The sequence below is a fragment of the Silurus aristotelis genome (genome assembly GCF_946808225.1).
Source record: "Silurus aristotelis genome assembly, chromosome: 24".
NCBI classification, from domain to species: domain Eukaryota; kingdom Metazoa; phylum Chordata; class Actinopteri; order Siluriformes; family Siluridae; genus Silurus; species Silurus aristotelis.
In genome coordinates, this window is record NC_139597.1 from 4486721 (window position 1) to 4508524 (window position 21804).

Below are 21804 nucleotides of genomic sequence, written 5' to 3' on the forward strand. Positions count from 1 at the left end.
TTAAACGGCCACGTGTCTAATTTGCATATTGGCAACCTAAATAAATATTTTTTTCTTATTAATTAAATAAATGATTTAACTAAAATTATATAACTAATTTTTTTATTATTTATAAATAATATATTATAAAAAATAATACTATAAAATAACTCGCCATATCAGAGAGCGCGTACTCGTGGAGGCGTGGCTTAAATGACGTATTTCAATGTGATTGGCTAAGATGTGTTTTCATGTGGATTTAAATTTTGAAGCTGGCGTTCAGGCTGGAAATCACACAGAGATTAGAGTTGAAATATTCCTGCGTATTTTTGTGAAATTTGGCTTTACTCGCAGGTTGGTTTCTGTTCCTGTTCTTATTAGATGTTTCATTTCTGTAATCTGATCCCAAAATCTGTTAGTTGATCTTGTAGATCCTAATCGTCTGCTGATTGTTCCAGGTCTAGAGGCAGAACAATGGGGATCCAGGAGATCAACCTAAAAGCACTGATTAGAGTTTTCAGGAGAGACTGTCACAGGGTTTTGGACTCTGAGAGGACCACAATGCATGGAGCAGACAGTATGCTGATGGTCCTCCAGCTGGCTGCTGCTGAGGTCCACAAGCAGGTAACAGCAACATGATGAAGCTGTGACAGCAGGTCAAAATATTCCAGTGCTGAGACCTACAGTACAGACCAAAAGTTTGGACACACCTTCTCATTCAAAGAGTTTTCTTTATTTTCATGACAATGAAAATTGTAGATTCACACTGAAGGCATCAAAACTATGAATTAACACTTGGAATTATATATGGAATTATATACATAACAAAAAAGTGTGAAACAACTAAAAAATGTCATATTCTAGGTTCTTCAAAGTAGCCACCTTTTGCTTTGATTACTGCTTTGCACACTCTTGGCATTCTCTTGATGAGCTTCAAGAGGTAGTCACCTGAAATGGTCTTCCAACAGTCTTGAAGGAGTTCCCTGAGAGATGCTTGGCACTTGTTGGCCTTTTTGCCTTCACTCTGTGGTCCAGCTCACCCCTAAACCATCTCGATTGGGTTCAGGTCCGGTGACTGGAGGCCAGGTCATCTGGCGCAGCACCCCATCACTCTACTTCTTGGTCAAATAGCCCTTGATGCCTTCAGTGTGACTCTACAATTTTCATAGTCATGAAAATAAAGAAAACTCTTTGAATGAGAAGGTGTGTCCAAACTTTTGGTCTGTAATGTATATTACAGTGTTAAGGGTTGCAGTACTGCACAGACAGTGATGTGGTTTAACTCTGGTGCTTATATTACAGCCCTGTGCCTGACTCATTACTCGTTATAGCCCTGAGCCCGACTTCATAACAGCCCTGAGCCCGACTTCATAACAGCCCTGAGCCCGACTTCATTACTTGTTACAGCCTTAAACCTGACTCGTTACAGCCCTGAGACTCAGGCTGCAAAATTGTAAAAAGTGAAGGGAGTATAAATACTTTTCTGAATATGCTGCATGTGTGTGGCAAGATATATATAAATTTCTGTGTATGTAGGGACTAAAATTCAATTACAATTTCATTTTATTTCTATACCACTTTTAACAGTTGACATTTTCCTTCCGTAAAGCTACTTTTGGACAGAGATTACTAATATATACATTTGAAATGTTTAGAATAGTCTCCAAGTTTATCACTAGGTTTATCCCTAATGACTAAGCCAGTGGAGACTGTGGCAAGGGAAAAACTCTCTCAGATGGAATGAGGAAGAAACAATTTATCAATGTCCGTCTATAACCGGGAAACGCCTTTATGAATGTGCTGGAAAACATTCATGAACTGAAAGGTCAGATTAGACTGTTGGAAAACTTTTTTAGAATTATCGGAAGAAAAGCACTTGGAGAAGGACAGGAAGTGCTGATGAGCCAAACACTGAGGCGTAAACGCTGCTTACATATATTTGGTAGAATCTCAGCCGGCGACTTATTTCTGTATAGCGTGTTCTTATAGTGAAGTTTACTAGCAGCAAAACACAGTTCATTTTACAACGATTCATTATTTGAATATTATATAGTTGAGAGTTGTTAGCCGTATATCGCATGAGAATGCTCATCCTATCTATGTAAGATGAAAATGTATAAATTCACGGTAATCTGGGGAAGCTTTTGTAAACAGCAAGGGTAATGTGATCCACCCATTGGCCATATTCACACAGTTATGGCTAATGGTGAAAAATGCTTCATTTTATTTATTTGCCCTTATCAATTACAATGATCTCATTTGTACAACTGAGCAGTTGAGAGTTAAGGGCCCTTGTGTCGAGGTCCTGGCAGTGGCAGCTTGGTGTTGCTGGGATTTGAACCCATGACCTTTATGCAGTTGTTGAACCTCTGAACGAGAGTCTATTGCATTGTATCCAAACTGTGGGGAACAATCAAATTAAAAAGACTTTGTATGCATTTATTAACTGCTGCATGTAAAAGAACATTTGCTGTATCAGATCACAGGTGACGGCACAGACAACAGCTGGCAAACTTCTGTGTGTCTCTAGATGCTCCAACTGATTTTCAAACCACTTCTCTTGAGAAATAACAGCTGATCAATAAGAGCTCTGAATGAACAATGGCTGGCAATCAGAAGTTAATTAAAGATGTACGTCATCCCAGGACGAAACTTGCGCAATCCCTGAGCATGTTTGGAAGCTTGTAGCTACCAGTTAAACATCATGTCAACCTCATGGCTAACTCAACACACATTTTTTTCACCAAAAAATAGATCCAGGTGAAACCAAGATAATTTGTGCAAGATTTATAGGAAAGGAAAGGGTATGAAGAAGGAAAGGAAGTGCTCATGATCCAAACACATAATCTGTCCAACACTGCTGCAATGTTATGACATGGGCATCTTTTGCTGGTGTTTATTTTAGATTAAATTGTCTTGGATTAGATTTGACTTGCCTATCATTGTGCAAAGTATGAGGACAATGAAATGCAGTTATCATCTAACCAGAAGTGCAAATAGGCTTTTATATAAAATGTATTCATATACATTGCTGTGTGCTAAAAATGCACACTGGACATTGGAGCACATTTGCACTCAGGGACTTTTAATTGTTTACTATAAACCTCCATCCATTCTGCTGTAATATGCACACTATACATTAGGGATAAAATGATTCCTTGTAACTCGAGTTATTTTCCTCGATGCTCTGTTTAGTCAATTTAACCACACAAGGAGAACTGTGTTTCCCCACGGACCATTATTACCAATGCACCCCCCGCTAAACTCTGGGGCGCCTTAGACAGGTAAACGCAGAAGATGCTACAGAATGAAAAATGTTGGTTATTTTTAGAATTTTCTATTGTATATTTAGTATCGCTCTTTAATAAAGAAAAAGTATGACAAATGTTTACTCTTGCTGTTTAGCTTATGCACCTCGGTCCGTTAGTAACGTCATTTTCGTTTTTTTGTATACTGCGTGTGGAAGAATGACACAACTTGATTTGAGCTTAAATAATATAGCAAATATAAATAAATAAATGTATTATGGGAGTGCAAAGGTACAATATTTTACGAATAATACTGTATAAGGTGCAAATGTGAAGTTATTCATTTATCGACGTGACTGCTGATAGAAGTAGCAGCATAAATTGTCTAAAAAAAAAAAAAAAAAACTTTTTACATGTCTGAATCGTTTACCTCACCCGGACCCACCCGAGCATGCTTTTCAATTACCGAAGACGTTTTTTGTTTAACCTTTTTATAATCCGAGCTGGAAGTCAATTTTCAATCGCATCTTGATGGTTGCATTTCAAACTGTATGCAGGGGCAGAATTACACAATTTGTGTTGTCTGAATACTTATGGACCTACTTGTAATTGAATGTCTAAGAATGAAATTTTTTGTCTTGTTGCCCTATGAATTATACGTCATATTACCAGTAGGAATTCTTTTCTTTTTTTTTAACATAAGATGTAAGATTTTCCGTTTCTTGGCCTGCAGCGTTCTTCCATATGACAAGCGCACATTTCTGGTTTTGCTCTAGGAAAGAGGAGAGTTCTGCGTGGCTTTGAGCGACGTGCTGGAGGCTTGGAAACGCTTGCTCCTGGATAAGCTCGGCCTGTCCCCTGACGCTTCTCCGCTCCCTGAGAATTATGAGCTCATCCGGAAAGAGTACGAGTGCTTTTTGAAGCGCACCAACACCGTGGACTTGATTGATGTCTATAACATGTACAAAGGGCTGAAGCGAGATAAGGACCCCGAGGATACCCTGACTGCAGTGAGTGTTTTTTTTCGCAGTCTGGGGTTCTGGTCAAATGAACTGAGCTTCCAGTTTTCCGTATTTATCTATCAGGTTTTGTTTTTCACGCTTAGATGCAGATGTTCGAGTTCCTGCTGGGCAGCACTCAGAACACAGAAGATGCCGAGATGATTTCTCCAGTTCCACCTACGCCTTCGAGCCGGGTCAGAACCTGCAGTGCACAGGTGGAGTCCTTGGGGAAAGCTTTTATTATTATTATTATTATTATTATTATTATTATTATTATTATTATTAAAGGGACATTTTAGCCAAAATCTAAAGTAGAGAAGAGGAAATCAATCAGGTGTTTTATCTTTCTTATACCTGATGAACAACAAATCATAACACTTTTGATTTCATATTTAATACAGTGCCTTTTAGCATTTTTGAGAGACATGTACTTGTTTTTTAATGCAGCAAACTAGGTGATGGTATGAAAATTGACTTTGACCAAACGGATATATAAATGAACCAGTGGAGGGTCGTGCATTTGGTACCTGGGCCTTCAGTGAGGACTTACCCGACTTAATCCACCTCTTAATACCACCACTATCATGTCACAATTATAGAAACCATCAATACAATACAAAAAACACAATATAACAACGCGTGGCATCACAGAGAGAGAGGAATTTCACATATGGAGGGTGAAAACCATTTTACTAAAGCAAGAAACCCAGTTAAGACTCCAAACCCCTATCCTACAACCACAACTGTGCACCTACATCATCTGGAGCAGTCCAGAATCAATATTTGTCTAATAACATAACGAAAACATTAAAATGTTAATAAAATACAACCTACTTAACAGAGATGCAGACTCATAATTTGCAGCGCCCCTCAGAGGCTGTAATCCAGTGGTACCGCTCGTATTCACTGGTCTGTAAATGGCTAATAAACCCTTTCCCGGGCTGAGACACGCTAGCTAGCTTCAGGGTTGGCCGACCTCCTCACGATGTCTAGCTTTTCTTCAAAATGTATTTTTATGTATGTCCGAGACCAAATTAATTTCTCTTCCTCAGTCAGCCATTATGGGCGTAAACAGAAAGTCTAACTCGGATGTTTTAATGTGTGCACATTGCTACAGATGTGTTTTGCTAGTCGATCTTGGCTGTCAGTTTAACTCTGACCAACCAATCAGAGGACGGAAAAATGCTGACACTATTCTGGGCCGTTCTGGGCGAATATGAAATCTGATTGGTTAAAGAAACAGACCCATTGCTAATAGAGACTAAGGTACATTGGCCAGCACTACTGTAAATGTAAATTCACTTCCTGATATTTTGTGTAATACAAGGCTGTCAGCCCCCAGATTTATGAGTGTCAATGCTGGGATTTGCTTCTGTAATACTGAAGCTGAAGAGGTTTACGTAGGCACGTAGGGGGGGGGGGGGGGGTGATTCCTCAGATATGTTATATGCTCATGGACTAATGCAGTCTGACACATTTCATAAAATATTAACTGACACCAACATAAAGTAACATCACTGCCTACGTTTCTGTTCCTTCACCCTAACAACACTGTGACTAAGACCGAGAGATATAATCTATCTGAAAGCTCAGACCTCAATGTGATTGCAATTCTGATGGATCTTGAGCAATTTTTTTGGCAAAACATATAGGGATCCAGATGTGCAAAGCAGAGTGAGACCTTTTTTCACAAGATTTGTGCTCTTTTATTTTTTGTAAGAATTCCTTATAAACTAATGCCTTAGTTGTTTTTTTTCCCTGGCTTTCGAGGAGAGTAGTGGTATTATTCTAATAATTCTACTTCGGGCTACACCCAAAAATCAGAATAAAATTTACAGATATTTAATGCATTGTTTCTCTCTACTAATTTGCCCAATTTCATATTCTTTCCCATTCCCCTTCCCCCAGGTGCAACGGGCAGTCCGGAGGCTCTTTTGCTCGTATCTGGGTATGCTGGTGAACACGAAGAATGACTTGGCTGTTGCACATGCTTTGAACACCCCGAACCGCTGTCTAGGACGCAGTGCATTCACTGACCTCAAACACGCAGCGCGGAAAAGCAACACATCTCTATTTCTGGTAAATGTGTCACCTAGAATTCACTGAATATATTACAATTGTAGAGTATTGTCTTTCTCATTTATTTATTTATTGTTTTATTAAAACTCAACATGTTGCATCATGCTCAACATGGCTGGTTAATCAACTAACATGACTGAATAACTTTTGAAAAAATTTTACTTATAAATAATCAAAGTTTGTATAGGTTACTTTTAACTATATTATGCTGTAGCAAAATATATAACAATATAAATGGCATCAAAATCTCTTGCCCATCAGTGTACCCATATCAATGCCAGTATCCCCCACACTGGTACCACCAAAACCACCACTCAACACCACCAATATCTACACTCACAGCAATAGCACCAATACCACTACCTGCACCAGTACACCTCAACACCCAAACCAATACAACCAGTACTAACGCCCTTCTCAAATTACACCAATTCTATCACCCACTCCATTAACACCACCCACAGCAAAACCACCAGTACCAACACCCACATCAATAACATCCACCAATACTAACACCCAATAACTTTATTACAACACCAGCACCCGCATCAATAACACCAGAAACATCAATACCAATACATGGATTTATAATCTAATTCCAGAAAACACAAATGGAAATGTTTTAGAAAAATTTATTTTCTGTAATTTTGCATATACATTTTAAATAATGTTGATGTAGCCATTTTTAAACTATGCTACAAAACGAACTTGTATGAGAACAAGGCTCAATTCCGGCTTCCAAAAAAGTTGGAAGTGGTTGTTCTTTGTTTCACTTTGATGCTTCTTAACACAATGGACGAAAAATTTGTATTTCGAATTTGACTTTTCGAGATCGTACAGTTCATACACGCTAACGAATTGTCACCCTAAATAGTACACCATACAGTAAACAAGAAATGACAACACGACGATCTTATCTGGATCCATAACAGGGCCAAACCTTTTCAGATAGATTTAATATGTCTGCCTATTCTCAGCCTGACCGTGAGCAAGGTTTTAATACCATGCTCATTTCTGGTCTCCTCAGGCAGCAACTTCGTTCATCCGGGCGATTGAGCTGGGTGGGAAAGGCTACGCCCCTCCGGAGTCTGACCCTCTGAGGAAGCACTTAAAGGGTTTGTCTCTGTTTGTCCATTTCATGGACCAACTGGATGAGATTCTGGGCGAAACCCCTAATCCCAGGTATTGCCTTTCTGTCACCATCTCCGCTAAATTTCTTTTATCATTTGACTTATCAAGCCTACTGTTATTGATTTAGAGCACTGAATAATATAGTTTTTTAGAAACACTTGTACCCCTGTTTAGTTGTGCTATTATCCAATCAAATTATTGTGTGATTTGACAGTTGAAGCTTGGAAAACATCTGATCTTTTGCAGTCCAGTTTGTGCGAATCAGGTGCAGAACTTGACGTGGTCTTCTGCTATTTGTCACCTGTTTACCCCACAGTTTGATTTGTTTTGCATTTAAGATGCTTTTCTGCTCAACATGGTTGTTGAAAGTTCTTGCATTTTAGTCAGATCATACCAGTCTGGATCCCCCACCCCATGTCTCCTGTAGGATTAGTGCTGAATTTGTGTGTGTGTGTGTGTGTGTGTGTGTGTGTGTGTGTGTGTGTGTGTGTGTGTGTGTGTGTGTGTGTGTGTGTGTGTGTGTGTGTGTGTGTGTGTGTGTGTGTGTGTGTGTGTGTGTGTGTGTGTGTGTGTGTGTGTGTGTGTGTGTGTGTGTGTGTGTGTGTGTGTGTGTGTGTGTGTGTGTGTGTCTGTGTGTGTGTGTGTCTGTGTGTGTGTGTGTCTGTGTGTGTGTCCGTGTCTGTGTGTGTGTCCGTGTCTGTGTGTGTGTCCGTGTCTGTGTGTGTGTCCGTGTCTGTGTGTGTGTCCGTGTCTGTGTGTGTGTCCGTGTCTGTGTGTGTGTCCGTGTCTGTGTGTGTGTCCGTGTCTGTGTGTGTGTCCGTGTCTGTGTGTGTGTCCGTGTCTGTGTGTGTGTCCGTGTCTGTGTGTGTGTCCGTGTCTGTGTGTGTGTCCGTGTCTGTGTGTGTGTCCGTGTCTGTGTGTGTGTCCGTGTCTGTGTGTGTGTCCGTGTCTGTGTGTGTGTCCGTGTCTGTGTGTGTGTCTGTGTGTCTGTGTGTGTGTCTGTGTGTCTGTGTGTGTGTCCGTGTCTGTGTGTGTGTCTGTGTGTGTGTCCGTGTGTGTGTGTGTGTCCGTGTGTGTGTGTGTGTCCGTGTGTGTGTGTCCGTCCGTGTGTGTCCGTCCGTGTGTGTGTGTCCAGTAGACCAATAGTATAAATTCAGATGTTTAATATGGAACATAAACTGAAGCTGCAAGATGATTGGCTGACGATATGAGCAGGTGTAAATGCGTTCCTATTAATGTGAAATGCATTAGAATTAAAAATGTATTTTTGTTTTTTCAATTGTATAATCAGAGTTCAAGTTATTTATTTATTTCCATTTGGAAATTCTTGTTCTTGCAGGGTCAGGATTTGTAACAAAATAACCTTGAAAAGGAATTTGAAACCTTGCATATGAAGGCAGGATGAAGTAGTTGCGGTAAAATCTGAAATCCTTTTGTATAATTATTGTTTTTGGATCATAATTATAATTTTTTTTCCTCTGGCCCGGTTTGCGAGATTGCGAGAGCTTGCAGAAGTGTTTTCATGCCGTGCACGCTCGAGCCTAGCACCTTCTAGTCCTATGAAACTTATTCAGCAGCACGTTTTCTGTTCCAAGGAATCGAATTGGAAACAAAAGGCATGTTGTAGGCAATCAGATCTACACACAGAAAAGCTGTAAAGCTGATCAAGGCCAGGTGCGTTTCTGGGATCGGTATTGTTCAGCTTTTAACGTACAAGTCATGAAGAACAGAAGTGAAAAGAGAGCGATTGTTGGCAGAAAAACCTGAACCTGACAACACTTGTGGAGGCTTTTTTTTTTCTTTTCTTTTCTTTTCTTTAATCTGCTTTTGAAAACAAGAAGCAGACTCAAAATGAAGAAAAAGTATTTTATACTGAATCTTCTCAATTATTTGAGAAATTAACAAACTATGTGAATGAACCAAAATTATCAGGTTATCACTAAAATTAAACTTCACTGTTAGGTAAAGAAAAGCAAAAGCAAGTTTGATTCACACTGTAGAAAGCTAAACACTTTATTACACAATACCTGAAAAAGGCTAACACTCGGAACTTGGCTCATGAATCATTCCTATCTTGATTTGGAGCCCTTATCTGCCTTTATTCATCTATGGGAACTCCTTTGTCCTGCTCAGGGTCATGGAGGATCCCGTTGTGAAAATACCTTGATTTCAAAGAGGAAGTTATTTTTCAGAACAAGGTCTGTTATCGAAAAGTAGTTTCTCTAAAGAAAATTAAAAATCGCTTTCCTTTTTTTTTTTTCTTTTTTTTTTTTTTTTAAACCCCCTACCTCCTCTCCCCTTTTCACATGCAATCCGTCCCATTCAAGCCGCCAATAATTATGCAAAAGCCCATTATATCGTATTATGTTTATTATTCGGCATCTCTGAAGGTTCTAGCACGGCATGTTTGACCTTGTCCTGTTCGCTGTAATCGGCTGATCCGTATGCCGTGAAAGCCATGACCTCACCTGACATTAACTCCATCAGGAAAGCCTTTGATTCCTTCTACAGATCTTTATTTAATCTGATCGAACTGCGAAGCCCATGTTCCCTTCACCTTATCCAAATACACCTGCAGGATTTATCTGTAAAAATCTTTGTTTCCTCCTCTTCCCATGATAACTCCACACACACACACACACACACACTACCACTTTAATGATGTCACTATTAATGATATGGCTTGAATTGCTCGAGCATGTTTATCTGTGGAATATCAAAGCCTGCTTTACTAAAAAGCAAAAGGCAATTCCGTGGTCTGATCGCTGATTAGACATTATACTTTGTTTGAAACTTTTTTTTTTTTTCTTTCTGATTGTACTTGCTTTAAAAAAAAAAAAAAAAAAACACTCCACGGGATGCTTTACCAAATACGACATAACGCGTTCACTGATCTCATGAGTGCATCAGTGTGTTAAGAAGCAAGTGCCTTGAACCTGCAGTCTCCTTTTCACAGCTTCGGGGCTTCTCCCGAAAGATGGTATGATTCGTCTCGAGCCAAAAGGGTTCTTTTCCCAGCTGCACCTCATGGAGTACTGTGTTACCACACACAAACAGCCCTTCCTGCTGGATCTGGGCCTCTCGTACGTCAAAACATCTGTTTTCCCAGATGATTCTGTTACTGTAGTTCCCTTGCACAAAAGCTGGGTCAGGGATTCGGGCCCGGCTCATTTCCCGGCTTCTCCCCAGTGTTTACATTCGCTAATACGTCCACGCAGGCATGTATGCTGCCCTGCTATAGCGCCACTTTATACTAACCTATTAGACCGGTTTTCTTTTCTTCCCATTTTTCCCACGTTACCTGCTTAAATTTTCGGTTCAACAGGTTCACTTTTTTTTTTTTTTTTTTTTTTTTTTTTTTCTTTTTTTTTTCCCCAAAAAGTTATTTTCCATACTGTTGTAGTTCTGCTGGAGTCGTCAGGGTGTTAAAGGGCTCAGTTGACGGGCACTTCTTTATAGCATCTTTGCCAAATTTTCATTTGCATAGAAGATCCGTTACAGGACTTACTTTCTGTTCAGAGGTTCGGTGTCCATGGCCCTTTCCTCTGGGTTCCTTCTACCTTCTAAAAACTAGTGGTTTGCAAAAATCAGGCGTCCCTTTTTTATTTACGAGTGGATAAAAACTTAACTGGTCAAACACGCAGCAAGCCACCAATCAGGGACGAGCGCGCGCTCTGTTTAGAACTTGTTTTGATTGGCGCTTGGTGGCATCTACTTCTCACCAACATGCAGTTCAACAGCAAGCAGAAACTTGTGAGAAGAATAAATGCTGGAAGAAACTCACCACAACACGTGGCCTTATTTATGCGATTATTTTATATATATTTTATTTTATTATTTTTTTTTTTTTTTTTTTTTTAAACACGAATTGGTCAAGTGTGTACAGGAAACACCGGATGGGTCAGAATTCCTACAGGAACAAGCCGGAATGGGATTTTTAAGATGTTTGACAAAATACCTTTTACTGTGGCTACATTTCTTAATCGGAAATACGTATTGTGAATTGATTTATTATTTTTCTTATAGTGCTGCTGGAGGCAGGATGCTGTCCACCATTAGAGCAGCCCTCCTGAAAGGTCTGAGTAGCGCAGATCTGATGTACACTACTGTTGAAGACACGGTGAAGGACCTGAACGAAAGAATCCAACAAATCCACACTCTTCGGATAGAGTCTGCTTGTGGCACAGGGATCAGTCCAGCCCGGGTAGAGTTGATTTTATTCCGCGCTTATACAGTTCAACTATCGGAGTGCAAATGTTTGTGCACCCTTAAGACAAAATAATTCGTGTCAAAATGGTATATGATGATCAGTAATGAGTAATTGACTACCACCTGCAGTACTACCATCATTTGGCAGTCTCTAGTGTGTTTGAGTGTCCACTAAACCTCCTTTGGATTGTTTGTAAATAGTCTAAACTGATCTTTACAGAAATCTTTTGTGCATTGGCATCATTTTCGGATACATCCTAATATCTAATTCCTAATTTGATTCCATTACAGCCCAAAACATACACCATCAATCATGCCACTGCCTATGCTGGCAGAGAGACCATTAAAGTCCTTATCACGATGTTGGATGAAGAAGCTCTGGCGCCGCCCTGCAGGAACAAAGCGCAACTGCTTACTGATGATCAGACCGTTCTGAATGAAGCTGAACCTGTGTGTCTCCTGTCGCTCTACAAGTACGTTCTGGCTAATTCATAATGTGCAGCACTTCTTTACTTGTGTATATCATTTATATAAAATACATACAAATAAAATTCTAAACTAATGCACTACTTTAGGTCAATGGAGTGAAAAAACAATTATATAGAAATTTAAAAATGGATCAACAGATTTAATAAAGCCAATCCGTTTACTGTATGGTATGGCCTGTATTTGTATCAGCTCTTAGACAAAAAAAAAAAAAGCTCTAAATATAAGCATATTTATATTTCAATATGTATTCTGATCCTATAAATAATAATAATTACAAATAAAAAAATTTGTATTGTATATATTGTTTTGTTTTTTTTTAGTTAATGGACATATGACTATTTTGGTATGTGATTTTTGAACATCCTGTTCTTTATTCAGACCCCAGTTACTATTATAAGACCCTCCATTTTTCTAGAAAGATGTTCCACTAGATTTTGTGGAGATTTGTGCTCATTCATCCACAAGGGTGTTTGTAAAGTCAGATACTGATGTTGGTGAGGTGAGGAGGCCTGGGGTGCAGTCAGCGTTCACATTTATCCCAAATGTGTTCAGGTTTTAGTTTAGAGCTCTATAGCAGGAGATCTTCCACTCCAACCCATGTACAGCATATATTCATGGAGCTGGTTTTGTGCACAAGGGCATTGTCATACTGGAGCAGGAACCATATATGGCTGGAAAAGTCAGGTGTCCCAATACTTTTGCCTATAGTCTGTGGACATAATTGTACTTATTTCCAATGCATTCCATATAGTTTTCCATACGTATTTAATAGAGGATTTTTCTTTAATCTCGAATTATATATATTCATAAGCTTGTTTAAAGGGGGGGGGTGAAGTGATCCAGGCATGAAGAATAAATATCGCTTGTATAAAAGGCGAGCCGATGCATAATAAACTTCTGCTGAGTCATAAAAGTCTTAAAGATGCGTCCTGTTTAAGTCTGTTTATGTTAAAAGTGAGATGCGTGGAAACTTGAGAGCTGGCGGCGCAACAATATAATCACCTCACTTCTGCTTTCTTTCATCTGTACGCCTGCAGATCTCCAGAGGTTCCCACAGGACTCTCTCCAAAGGCCTTGCGCGAGCGCGTCCAGAGCCAACAAGAACACGTTCAGTCTAAGGTAAAGAGTCGTCGGGACTGTGGAAGGAAACAAAGTACTACTTTTAATGTCCAGATTCCATATCGCCGCATAGTTCTGTTGCAACATGCTCAGCCATGCAGATATGAGTGGAATATTGATGTGATGTGTTTTTATTTTACCTTTTTGAACTTGAGCCAAAGGACAGAGCTGCAGAAATGCATTGGAGATTTTTCCCAACCATTCACTTTGTACTTTTATACCTGTTTATAGATTTGTTTGATGTTGTGTAACATACAAGTTATAAGCTATCCATATTTGCATTATAGCAGCTATAAACGCACTTTCCAGCAGCTTCTATTCTCTCGCTTTCTCTGTCTCGGATAATAAGACAAATCGAGAAAGTCCTCAAATTACAGCTTTACCTCTCAGTCTTACCCAACACCATCCATTGTGACCTTTAATGGTTAACAGCATTGCATTATAAGTAGGATAAATTAACTGTTACTATGGAAACGATAACATTAGAACAAGCGCACTATAGTCAGCGATGCCGTTCTGAAATATTTGTTCTTTGTGCCCAGACGTTTTTGTGACTTCTAAGCACCACACACTGCTAACCGAATAAAGAGGGAGAGAGCGAGAGAGAGAGAATTACAAGTTTGTTTTCAGCCCTTGGCTATTTGAATTTATTTATTTATTTTTCAGTGTCGAACTAAAGCTAACCAAATAACAATGAAACAATCCAGCAGCGTCGATTTGCTCTGTTTTTGGGTACTGCAGATTGATTCATAGGTGTGAAAGCAGATTAGGTCAGGAAGGCTTACAGTTCCCATGATCGATTCCCAGAGCTGTTACTTTTTGCATATTATGCAAATAAATAAATAAATAAATAAAAGGCTTCAATTAAAGTCTCTTAATGCATACATCTAATTTTTTTTAGTGTTTGCTAAAATGTATACATTTGACTGTTCTCTATATACGGACCATAAGGATGTAGAGATCAGCAGCACCCGAATTCTCCTCAAGTGTGCATGCTAAACACATTGTGTCAAAACAGCATCTTTATTTGATTGTGCTAGCAGATGTCACTTTAGCTGCCTCCACTCCGGCCTTCCTGTGAGTGAGCGGTAATGGTCCCTGGGTAGCTCGCTGCTTCCTGAACTCTGGGCGGGCGGAAGCTTTTCCGCATCCATTTCGCTTTGAAGATATCATATCGCTCGCGTAACCTGACTAACAAGGAGGTAACTCCGAAAGGTTATTGCTTCCTGTTGTCTGCAGAACGACTTTATCCCACTGCACAATCACGAATTCAGATCTAGGCTGACGTCAGCGAGTGCAAGCGCAAGCACAGATCTCGGCAATGCTTCTGATCCAAAGCCTGGGGATTTTGATGGATAAAACTTTAAGGATAGGGATTTACACACGTGTGTGTGTGTGTGTGTGTGTGTGTGTGTGTGTGTGTGTGTGCGCGCACTGTGTGAGCAAACAGGTCGCTTGTATATAAGCTATGTCACATAAATATAGTTTTAAATGCTGATTTTATTGTTTTAATTTGTATCATAGATTCATGAACAGTATAAATAGGGGGGGAAAAGGGATCGTTCTGGCTAAATGGTTTGCTGTGCAGTAACAGCTTACTAGATTTAAACAGATTCTGTTTACATATAATTTAATGTGTACTAGGTTTTTTTGTGTGCGCGCGCGTGGGGGGGGGGGGATACTACATTTGTCACATTCTTTAGAGTGCTATGGATATCTATCTACTGAATATATTATGTAATGTTAGGAATAAAGGACTCCCCGATTCTGTTTTAAGAACACAAAACATGTTCTTGCATTACTTTCACTTCCCTTCATTCCCTCGTACGGTTTGAGGTTGTTCTCGCTTTAGCACACCAACACGTTTAGAGGCTAATCATTAGCTTTATTACTGATGACTATACAATGTTAATAGTATGTCCTGATTGAGTTGAACGCAGTGTTAACTGCAAACCCTCTAAATGTAGGTAAGGGAAGATGCTTTTACTCGTCACGTAAACATAGACACACAATAAATTCTTTTTTTAGAAAGCTGAGGATCTGCCATGATGCATCTCCCTTGGATCAGTGTGGGTTAAGGGCCTTGATTAAGGCAGCTTGGTGGTGTTGAGGCTTTAACCACTGACCTTCCGATCAGTAACCCTGAGCAGCTACTGCCCTTTAATCTAGAACTATTGGGGGGGCACTTCCTTGTTTTTAACACAGGTGGACCCGTAGTTACAATGGTTTGATTATTTGATCTTACGATGTATATAAAAAAGATAGATAGATAGATAGATCGATAGATAGATAGATAGATAGATAGATAGATAGATAGATAGATAGATAGATAGATAGATAGATAGATAGATAGATAGATAGATAGATAGATAGATCTTCTTGCTAACAGTGATTAGCTTTTGGTGTCCATATTGTTATAGCATGAATATGTAGAATTGAGAATATTTTACTGTACTGAGAGTTAAAAAATTTGCATATGATCTGCTGCTTCAAGTGTTCAGAGTGTGCTCTATTGGCATGCGTCTTAAGGCAGTTGTGTTTCTCTCTGCTAATCCTTTAGGTTGTTTTCGGCCTTTTAAGAAATCGCTTTGAAAAATTTCTTTGATCTACTATCGCTTTCCCAGTCTCAGCCAACTTTGCTTGAAATATATGCTTTTTTTTCCCCCCTATCCTTTTGGCTACTTTTCTTTTATTGAGGGTCGTTAGCTCAGAAGACTCCCTGATCCTGCTAATCCCTAGCAGGCGTGGATCAAACGGGCACAACAGTGTTGGTTCAGCATTTCTCTAAGGCCGTCGAGATTTCAAACACAGCCCATGCTTTCTGGCTTGGCCCTGGTATCCCCAATCTCCCTCTCATCTCTCAGCTGTCTAATCTTGGAGCTCTTTTTTTTTTTGCTTTTGCAGGTAAGGGAGAGAGGCATCCGTTCACAGTTTGCCTGCACGTACACTGACGATGGTCTCCCCCTGAATCGCGTGCTAGACTTTCCCAGCACGAGCCAGCTCCCGACCTGCATTCATCCCGCTCCTAAGCTGACTGTCCCCTCAGCCGTTAACGTGCCCCCAGAGGACGAGTCTGACCCTGCAGACCAATGTGAAAAACAAGGTACGGTCTTCCAAGATGAGTTCCAGTCCTCGGGTTTTTTTTTGTGTAGTTCATAACTTTCACACATGGTTTATGAGGGTCTCGCTCACTCTCTCGCACACATACACACAAACGCACAAAGATAGGAGTGTTCCAGGTGCCTCTGACGCCACACAGTCGGCATCATGCCCAGGTTCACCTCCCGAGCCAAGGCCTCAATTTCTGCCTAATTCCTGCTCAGGGACTGGAACTTAAGATCAACCTTTTAAATGATTCCCCTTTCCATAAAATCTGGCTGGTTCGCTTGTGTTGTAAAAAAAAAAAAAAAAAGGCATTGCTCTATGCAGGAACTCGGCTGCAGTACATGACAAATGTCCTGCTTCGGCTCTATAAAATAAACATGCTCGCCTGTTAAATTGCATGGCTAACGTCAGCAATTTCACAGCAAACACCCCCTCATCTTTTTTTACCCACATTTTTTTTTCCCCAACCTCTCTCAGAAATGTTTTTTTTCTCTCCTTATTTACGCATGCTCTTCAGTTGAGGAGGATAATCGGGCGCCGATTCGGGCCTGCCGAATCTCAGGGAACAAACCGCCCCTCGAGCAACGAAGCACCAACGGCCCGAACCGAGCAGGTGTTTCAAGGAAAGGAGTGGCAGAACTCCAAATCGTCACCAAAACTTCCAAGAGGAAGCTGTCAAACAGAGGGTGTGTGGAACAAGAAGGTGATGAGAACCAGCCGCCCCAGAAGAGACCTCCTGCCAAAGCGTGTAGCTCAGGGCCAGGGAAGAAGAACGGCAACATGGCTAGAAAGAAGCTCATCGCAGGTCAGGGCAAGCTTACGAGCTTTTTCCGTCTGTGATTTTTGAAGCTTCAATAGGACGCTTTATCATCTCCTCTATAATCATGTCCTTCATCCGAGAGGGTGGTGATCAGTTAGAACTTTGAGCGTCTGCTTTTTGATTTAAGCCCCACTGTAGGTTAGTGTTTTAACTAAAAACCTTTTACATGCAGTTTGATATTATTCGACAATTTCCAATCAATTTCCCTCTTTGTCCAGTGAAACAAGTACATAATTTCTGTTTTTAATAAAGTTTTATTTGACTTTACACCTTTTTTTTGGTTCTGTGTATATATATTTAGAAGAACCTAACCAGATCAAGTCATTAGGTACATCATGGCTTGGTCTTCTTTCCATCTTCAAGCTTGCCAGCATGGCCGGTACACCCTCCCAATCATGCACCGAAGCACTAATAGAAGCAAAGAACAAATTATTCACTTCATTTCATTCACTTCATTCAATTCACAACATTTTGAATATGGTAAGTAATCCTCAATGGGTTTAAGTGCTTAAAAAATTTAATTAATTTAATTCACATTAAATTGATTTATACCCAAACTTCAAAAAAACTTGCATCCTGCAAGACACATGAAGCTGCAATAAATTTTAAATTGCGTTTCTTAATGCAAATGTAATATCCACCCTCTTTTGCATACCTGATTTCAGCACCCTCACGATTGGCTGGTGTCCTCCTGATCGATAAGCGATCTAACAATACCTTTCCTCCCACCCAATGAGAATGAGAGTGTGTAACCGGCCAGACTCCCGAAAAATATGGATATATACAGTACAGACCAAAAGTTTGGACACACCTTCTCATTCAAAGAGTTTTCTTTATTTTCATGACTATGAAAATTGTAGATTCACACTGAAGGCATCAAAACTATGAATTAACACGTGGAATTATATATGGAATTATATACATAACAAAAAAGTGTGAAACAACTGAAAAATGTCATATTCTAGGTTCTTCAAAGTAGCCACCTTTTGCTTTGATTACTGCTTTGCACACTCTTGGCATTCTCTTGATGAGCTTCAAGAGGTAGTCACCTGAAATGGTCTTCCAACAGTCTTGAAGGAGTTCCCCGAGAGATGCTTGGCACTTGTTGGCCCTTTTGCCTTCACTCTGCGGTCCAGCTCACCCCTAAACCATCTCGATTGGGTTTAGGTCCGGTGACTGTGGAGGCCAGGTCATCTGGCGCAGCACCCCATCACTCTCCTCCTTGGTCAAATAGCCCTTGATGCCTTCAGTGTGACTCTACAATTTTCATAGTCATGAAAATAAAGAAAACTCTTTGAATGAGAAGGTGTGTCCAAACTTTTGGTCTGTACTGTATATCTAAAGCATGGTCTGATTTGAACTTAATCTACTGTGCATCTTTTTCATTAATTTCAGACCGCAAATGTTTTCGTAAAGCAATGTTTCATTAAGTGCTGTAGACCACCCTGAACTATCGTGCATTCTGGGAGAATTCGTGCATGGGTTTGGCTATTGTAATCTTAATTAAGGAAAGTGAGAAACCACATTTGGATGGCTGCACGGCTTCAGGCTCTGGAAAGGATCAACGTCATGGGAACTGTCAAAACGCTGAAATCCCATCTTCTCCTTCTTTTTAATGACTCGAAATGACAGGAAAGAGACACCCGCTTGACGAAACACATCACTACATGGTGTGTGCAGCCAAGTCGGGCGATCGGCCATGTTCTAGTATTGTATTCATCAATGACACAGAACCAGAAAAGCAAAAGCTGGACCTACTCTTATTGTCCGTGTTTCTCTTGGCCATGGGAATGAGATCATCTGCATCATGCCACTCATCCTTCTGAGTTGCAGCAAGAGCGCGGTCGATTCTCCATGGTGATAGCACGGGGAAGGCTCGGCCAAAACCAGAGCTTGCGTCACTCCCAGAAGCCCCTTTTGATCCTAAATCCTGAGTGGAATAGATCATTTGACAATTACCAAGCGGCGTCTGTGGGTCGATGACCTTCTCTTCTGACCACCTTACACAAGCAGTCTCATTCACAAAACTAAACACAAACCACTGTTTCCTCTTTGGGGATCTGTTGTATGGAAGAAAGCCTGAGTCTCTCTTTCTTTTCTCTTTTCCCCCCCCATAACCCCCCCCCCTTTTCCGACCTACACCTGGAGATGTTTAAAGATAATTTGAACGGCACACACCCAAGAGCTCCTGAAGTGTTCTGATATGTAGTCTTGAGCGTGGAACCCCACATGGAAGAATTGGTTCAAATTGCACCAAAGTTTCCCATGTCTCACTTTTCCCCCCGTTTTAAAAAGATCATAGCACGTCTGTTTATTCGCAGGCTACGGTTTCCCTTCCGTGTAGCTGTAACTCCCTTCGTTTGTTCCTTCGATTACTCTCATAACTATTTCAACATGATGATTACCCGGCATTTCCAGGCAGGAACCTATTCCAGGCCACTACACACGCCTGAAAAGTTCAGCCAAAGATTCTCCGATTGGCTAAAATGTCTCCGTTTATCCACAAGGTTGTAGCTTTAATAATATTTACTATTAACACTATTTTTTAAAAAACTGAAGAAAAGCACCTGCACCTGCTGGTGCTACAGTGTCGTTTCCACCAATGGTCATTGAGGAAGTAATTTAAATTTGTTACTGATTTGAACTTGCCACAACAATTTAAATGTATTTAGTTGAAAAGTAGGTTTTGGGCTCTTGATAATTTTAATAGATATCAATTAGTTTTTGACTCATTAATATCCATACTATTAATTGTTTGGTGTGCTGGTAGTAAAAGTTGTTGAGACATCCATGTTTGCTTCCATTGAAGAAAATTAAGCCTCTTCAAAATAGTAAAGGAACCAATTATTTCCCTATGACTGTACAGTTTGTCCGCCCGTCCGTCCATCCATTCGTTTAGGGTGTATTCAGAACATACCCCCCCGGCCGTGTGGTGGGAATACACCTTGGATGGAACACCAGTCCATCATAGGCCACCGTGTGCATGCCCACTCGATTGACATAAAGGCGCAGTTTAAAGTACTTGACTCACCTGCTGCCGTGTTTTGGGGAGTTGGGATGGAAACCCATGGAATGCTACGTACATAGACAGTAGTGTAAGCTCAGGGTGGACTTGACACTGAAGCTCTAGGGTGGCTAATGTACCACCATTGTACACAATGTCCAAATTTGTGAAGGCGCATTACATTACACTGAACAATATATGACGTTAGACACCTCGGACCATGTCCACACTAATACTTTTTTTGTTTAAAAACGCATATTTTTCTCTCAACTTTTGGCCTTCGGTCCACAACAAGATTTTTAGTCACGGAAAACATATCTTTTAGAAAACGTTCTTTAAAGTGGATTAATTTGAAAAGCTAATTTTTGCATCACAGTATATACTGTTTTAAAAAAAAAAAAAAAAAAAGAAAAAATCCGAGGCTTTCAAATTGATCCTCTTTGGAGAGCCTCCGTATTCACAGTCTACACTGTGGATTTTTCAAAATCAATTTGAAAAGCCATTTTTTGCATCAGTGTGGACTGTGAAAACGGAGGCTTTCGAAAACGATGACCCATTTTTAGTCATTGCGGTTTTACAGAGCCGGAAAGTAAATTAACGGCAGGTGGAAATGGTGCAGGACGAGGCGTCTTACGTTTTGCTCATGCGTAGCACTGGGATGTAACCGTTTTTAGACATTTCAGTGTGGATGAGCAACTGTTAGGAAAAGATTGAAAAACGAAAGTGTGGACACGGAGCTGTTTTTTTTTTTTGTTTTTTTTTTTAGACGAAAACAGATTTTTCTAATTTATCTGCTTTAATCTAGACGTAGCCTCAGCTAACTCACTAAACTATAAAGAGGCCTACTGTCTTGGGTGTTAAACTTCTGTCTAGTATCCTAAAGGATTAATAATATTGGGCCTAAGTAAAGAAATCTTTAAGGTTCCATCTAAAACACTACAAAAGCTTTTATTTTAAGTGTCCACTATAAAGAGAGCTAGCAGCTTAAACACTTTAAGAAACAACTGTTCCAAGCTTTGGCACCAATACTTACTGAAAGGATGAAGATGATCTTTATCCCATCTTCATCAGCCAGCCTTTCTTCTATGAGAGGAAATCTTCTGGGAGAGAACCCACTAGGACCTGCTACGTTCATGGCATCGTCATCCATCACTGCACTAATGCTATTTTGGTTGGCTGTATCGTCTTTCATTCTATTCGCAGGCGAAGCGAATGTCGCTGAGTAATCGACCAAGTTGACCAGAAGTGCAACTGCGATAACAAGCGAGGAAAAATTGACCATGATGACTGGAGCTTCTCGATTTCCCAGCAGAAACCGCACCAGATTTGCTCTGTGCTTGCAAGCTCACCTCATCTTATATAGCTCTTGAAAAGATAAGAGAAAATCTGTCGGCCATCGTGTTTGAAAGGTGATGTTAAAGCCTGCTGCGTCTTGTGAAATGTCATTGTGCATGTCGGAGATTATATTTTTGAATGGTTCTCACTGGTTTTCATAAAATCCTATTTGCTTTTCTGAATGGTTGGATTATGTTGTTGTTTCAGTTTCTTTTGTAAAAACACAAAATGTACCTTTCCAACCATTTTCTTTTATTCCACATCACGACAATTCGTCCAGTCTCA

General features: G+C 40.2%; 1 protein-coding gene and 1 long non-coding RNA gene across 3 annotated transcripts; one reads left to right on the forward strand and one right to left on the reverse strand.

Annotated features, from left to right (window-relative positions):
* The first annotated feature begins 183 nt into the window (after positions 1-183).
* On the forward strand, positions 184-17447 carry parpbp (PARP1 binding protein). Of its 2 annotated transcripts, XM_083527992.1 has the most exons (11): positions 184-333; positions 438-603; positions 4004-4237; positions 4333-4443; positions 6137-6307; positions 7335-7489; positions 11465-11642; positions 11939-12120; positions 13174-13255; positions 16160-16358; positions 16878-17447. In XM_083527992.1, exons 1-11 carry the CDS (start codon positions 221-223, stop codon positions 17198-17200), a joined length of 1914 nt encoding a protein of 637 aa, XP_083384118.1. In that variant the 5' UTR covers positions 184-220; the 3' UTR covers positions 17201-17447. The 2 variants fall into 2 exon arrangements, with proteins under 2 accessions (XP_083384118.1, XP_083384119.1); XM_083527993.1 differs by lacking the exons at positions 184-333; positions 438-603 and adding an exon at positions 2459-2610.
* On the reverse strand, positions 17415-21322 carry LOC310718925. Its single transcript, XR_014531309.1, has 3 exons — positions 21218-21322; positions 18939-19110; positions 17415-17588 (listed from the first exon to the last, which is right to left on the reverse strand). It is a non-coding gene; the product is annotated as an uncharacterized lncRNA (long non-coding RNA).
* Positions 21323-21804: the final 482 nt, after the last annotated feature.

Bases quoted from the DNA above. Each gene is read 5' to 3' on its own strand.
- parpbp (XM_083527992.1), top strand. From the start codon at position 221: ATGTGTTTTCATGTGGATTTAAATTTTGAAGCTGGCGTTCAGGCTGGA. The intron at 7,490-11,464 runs GTATTGCCTTTC...TTTTTCTTATAG, and splicing joins GGCGAAACCCCTAATCCCAG to TGCTGCTGGAGGCAGGATGC. The intron at 11,643-11,938 runs GTAGAGTTGATT...ATTCCATTACAG, and splicing joins CAGGGATCAGTCCAGCCCGG to CCCAAAACATACACCATCAA.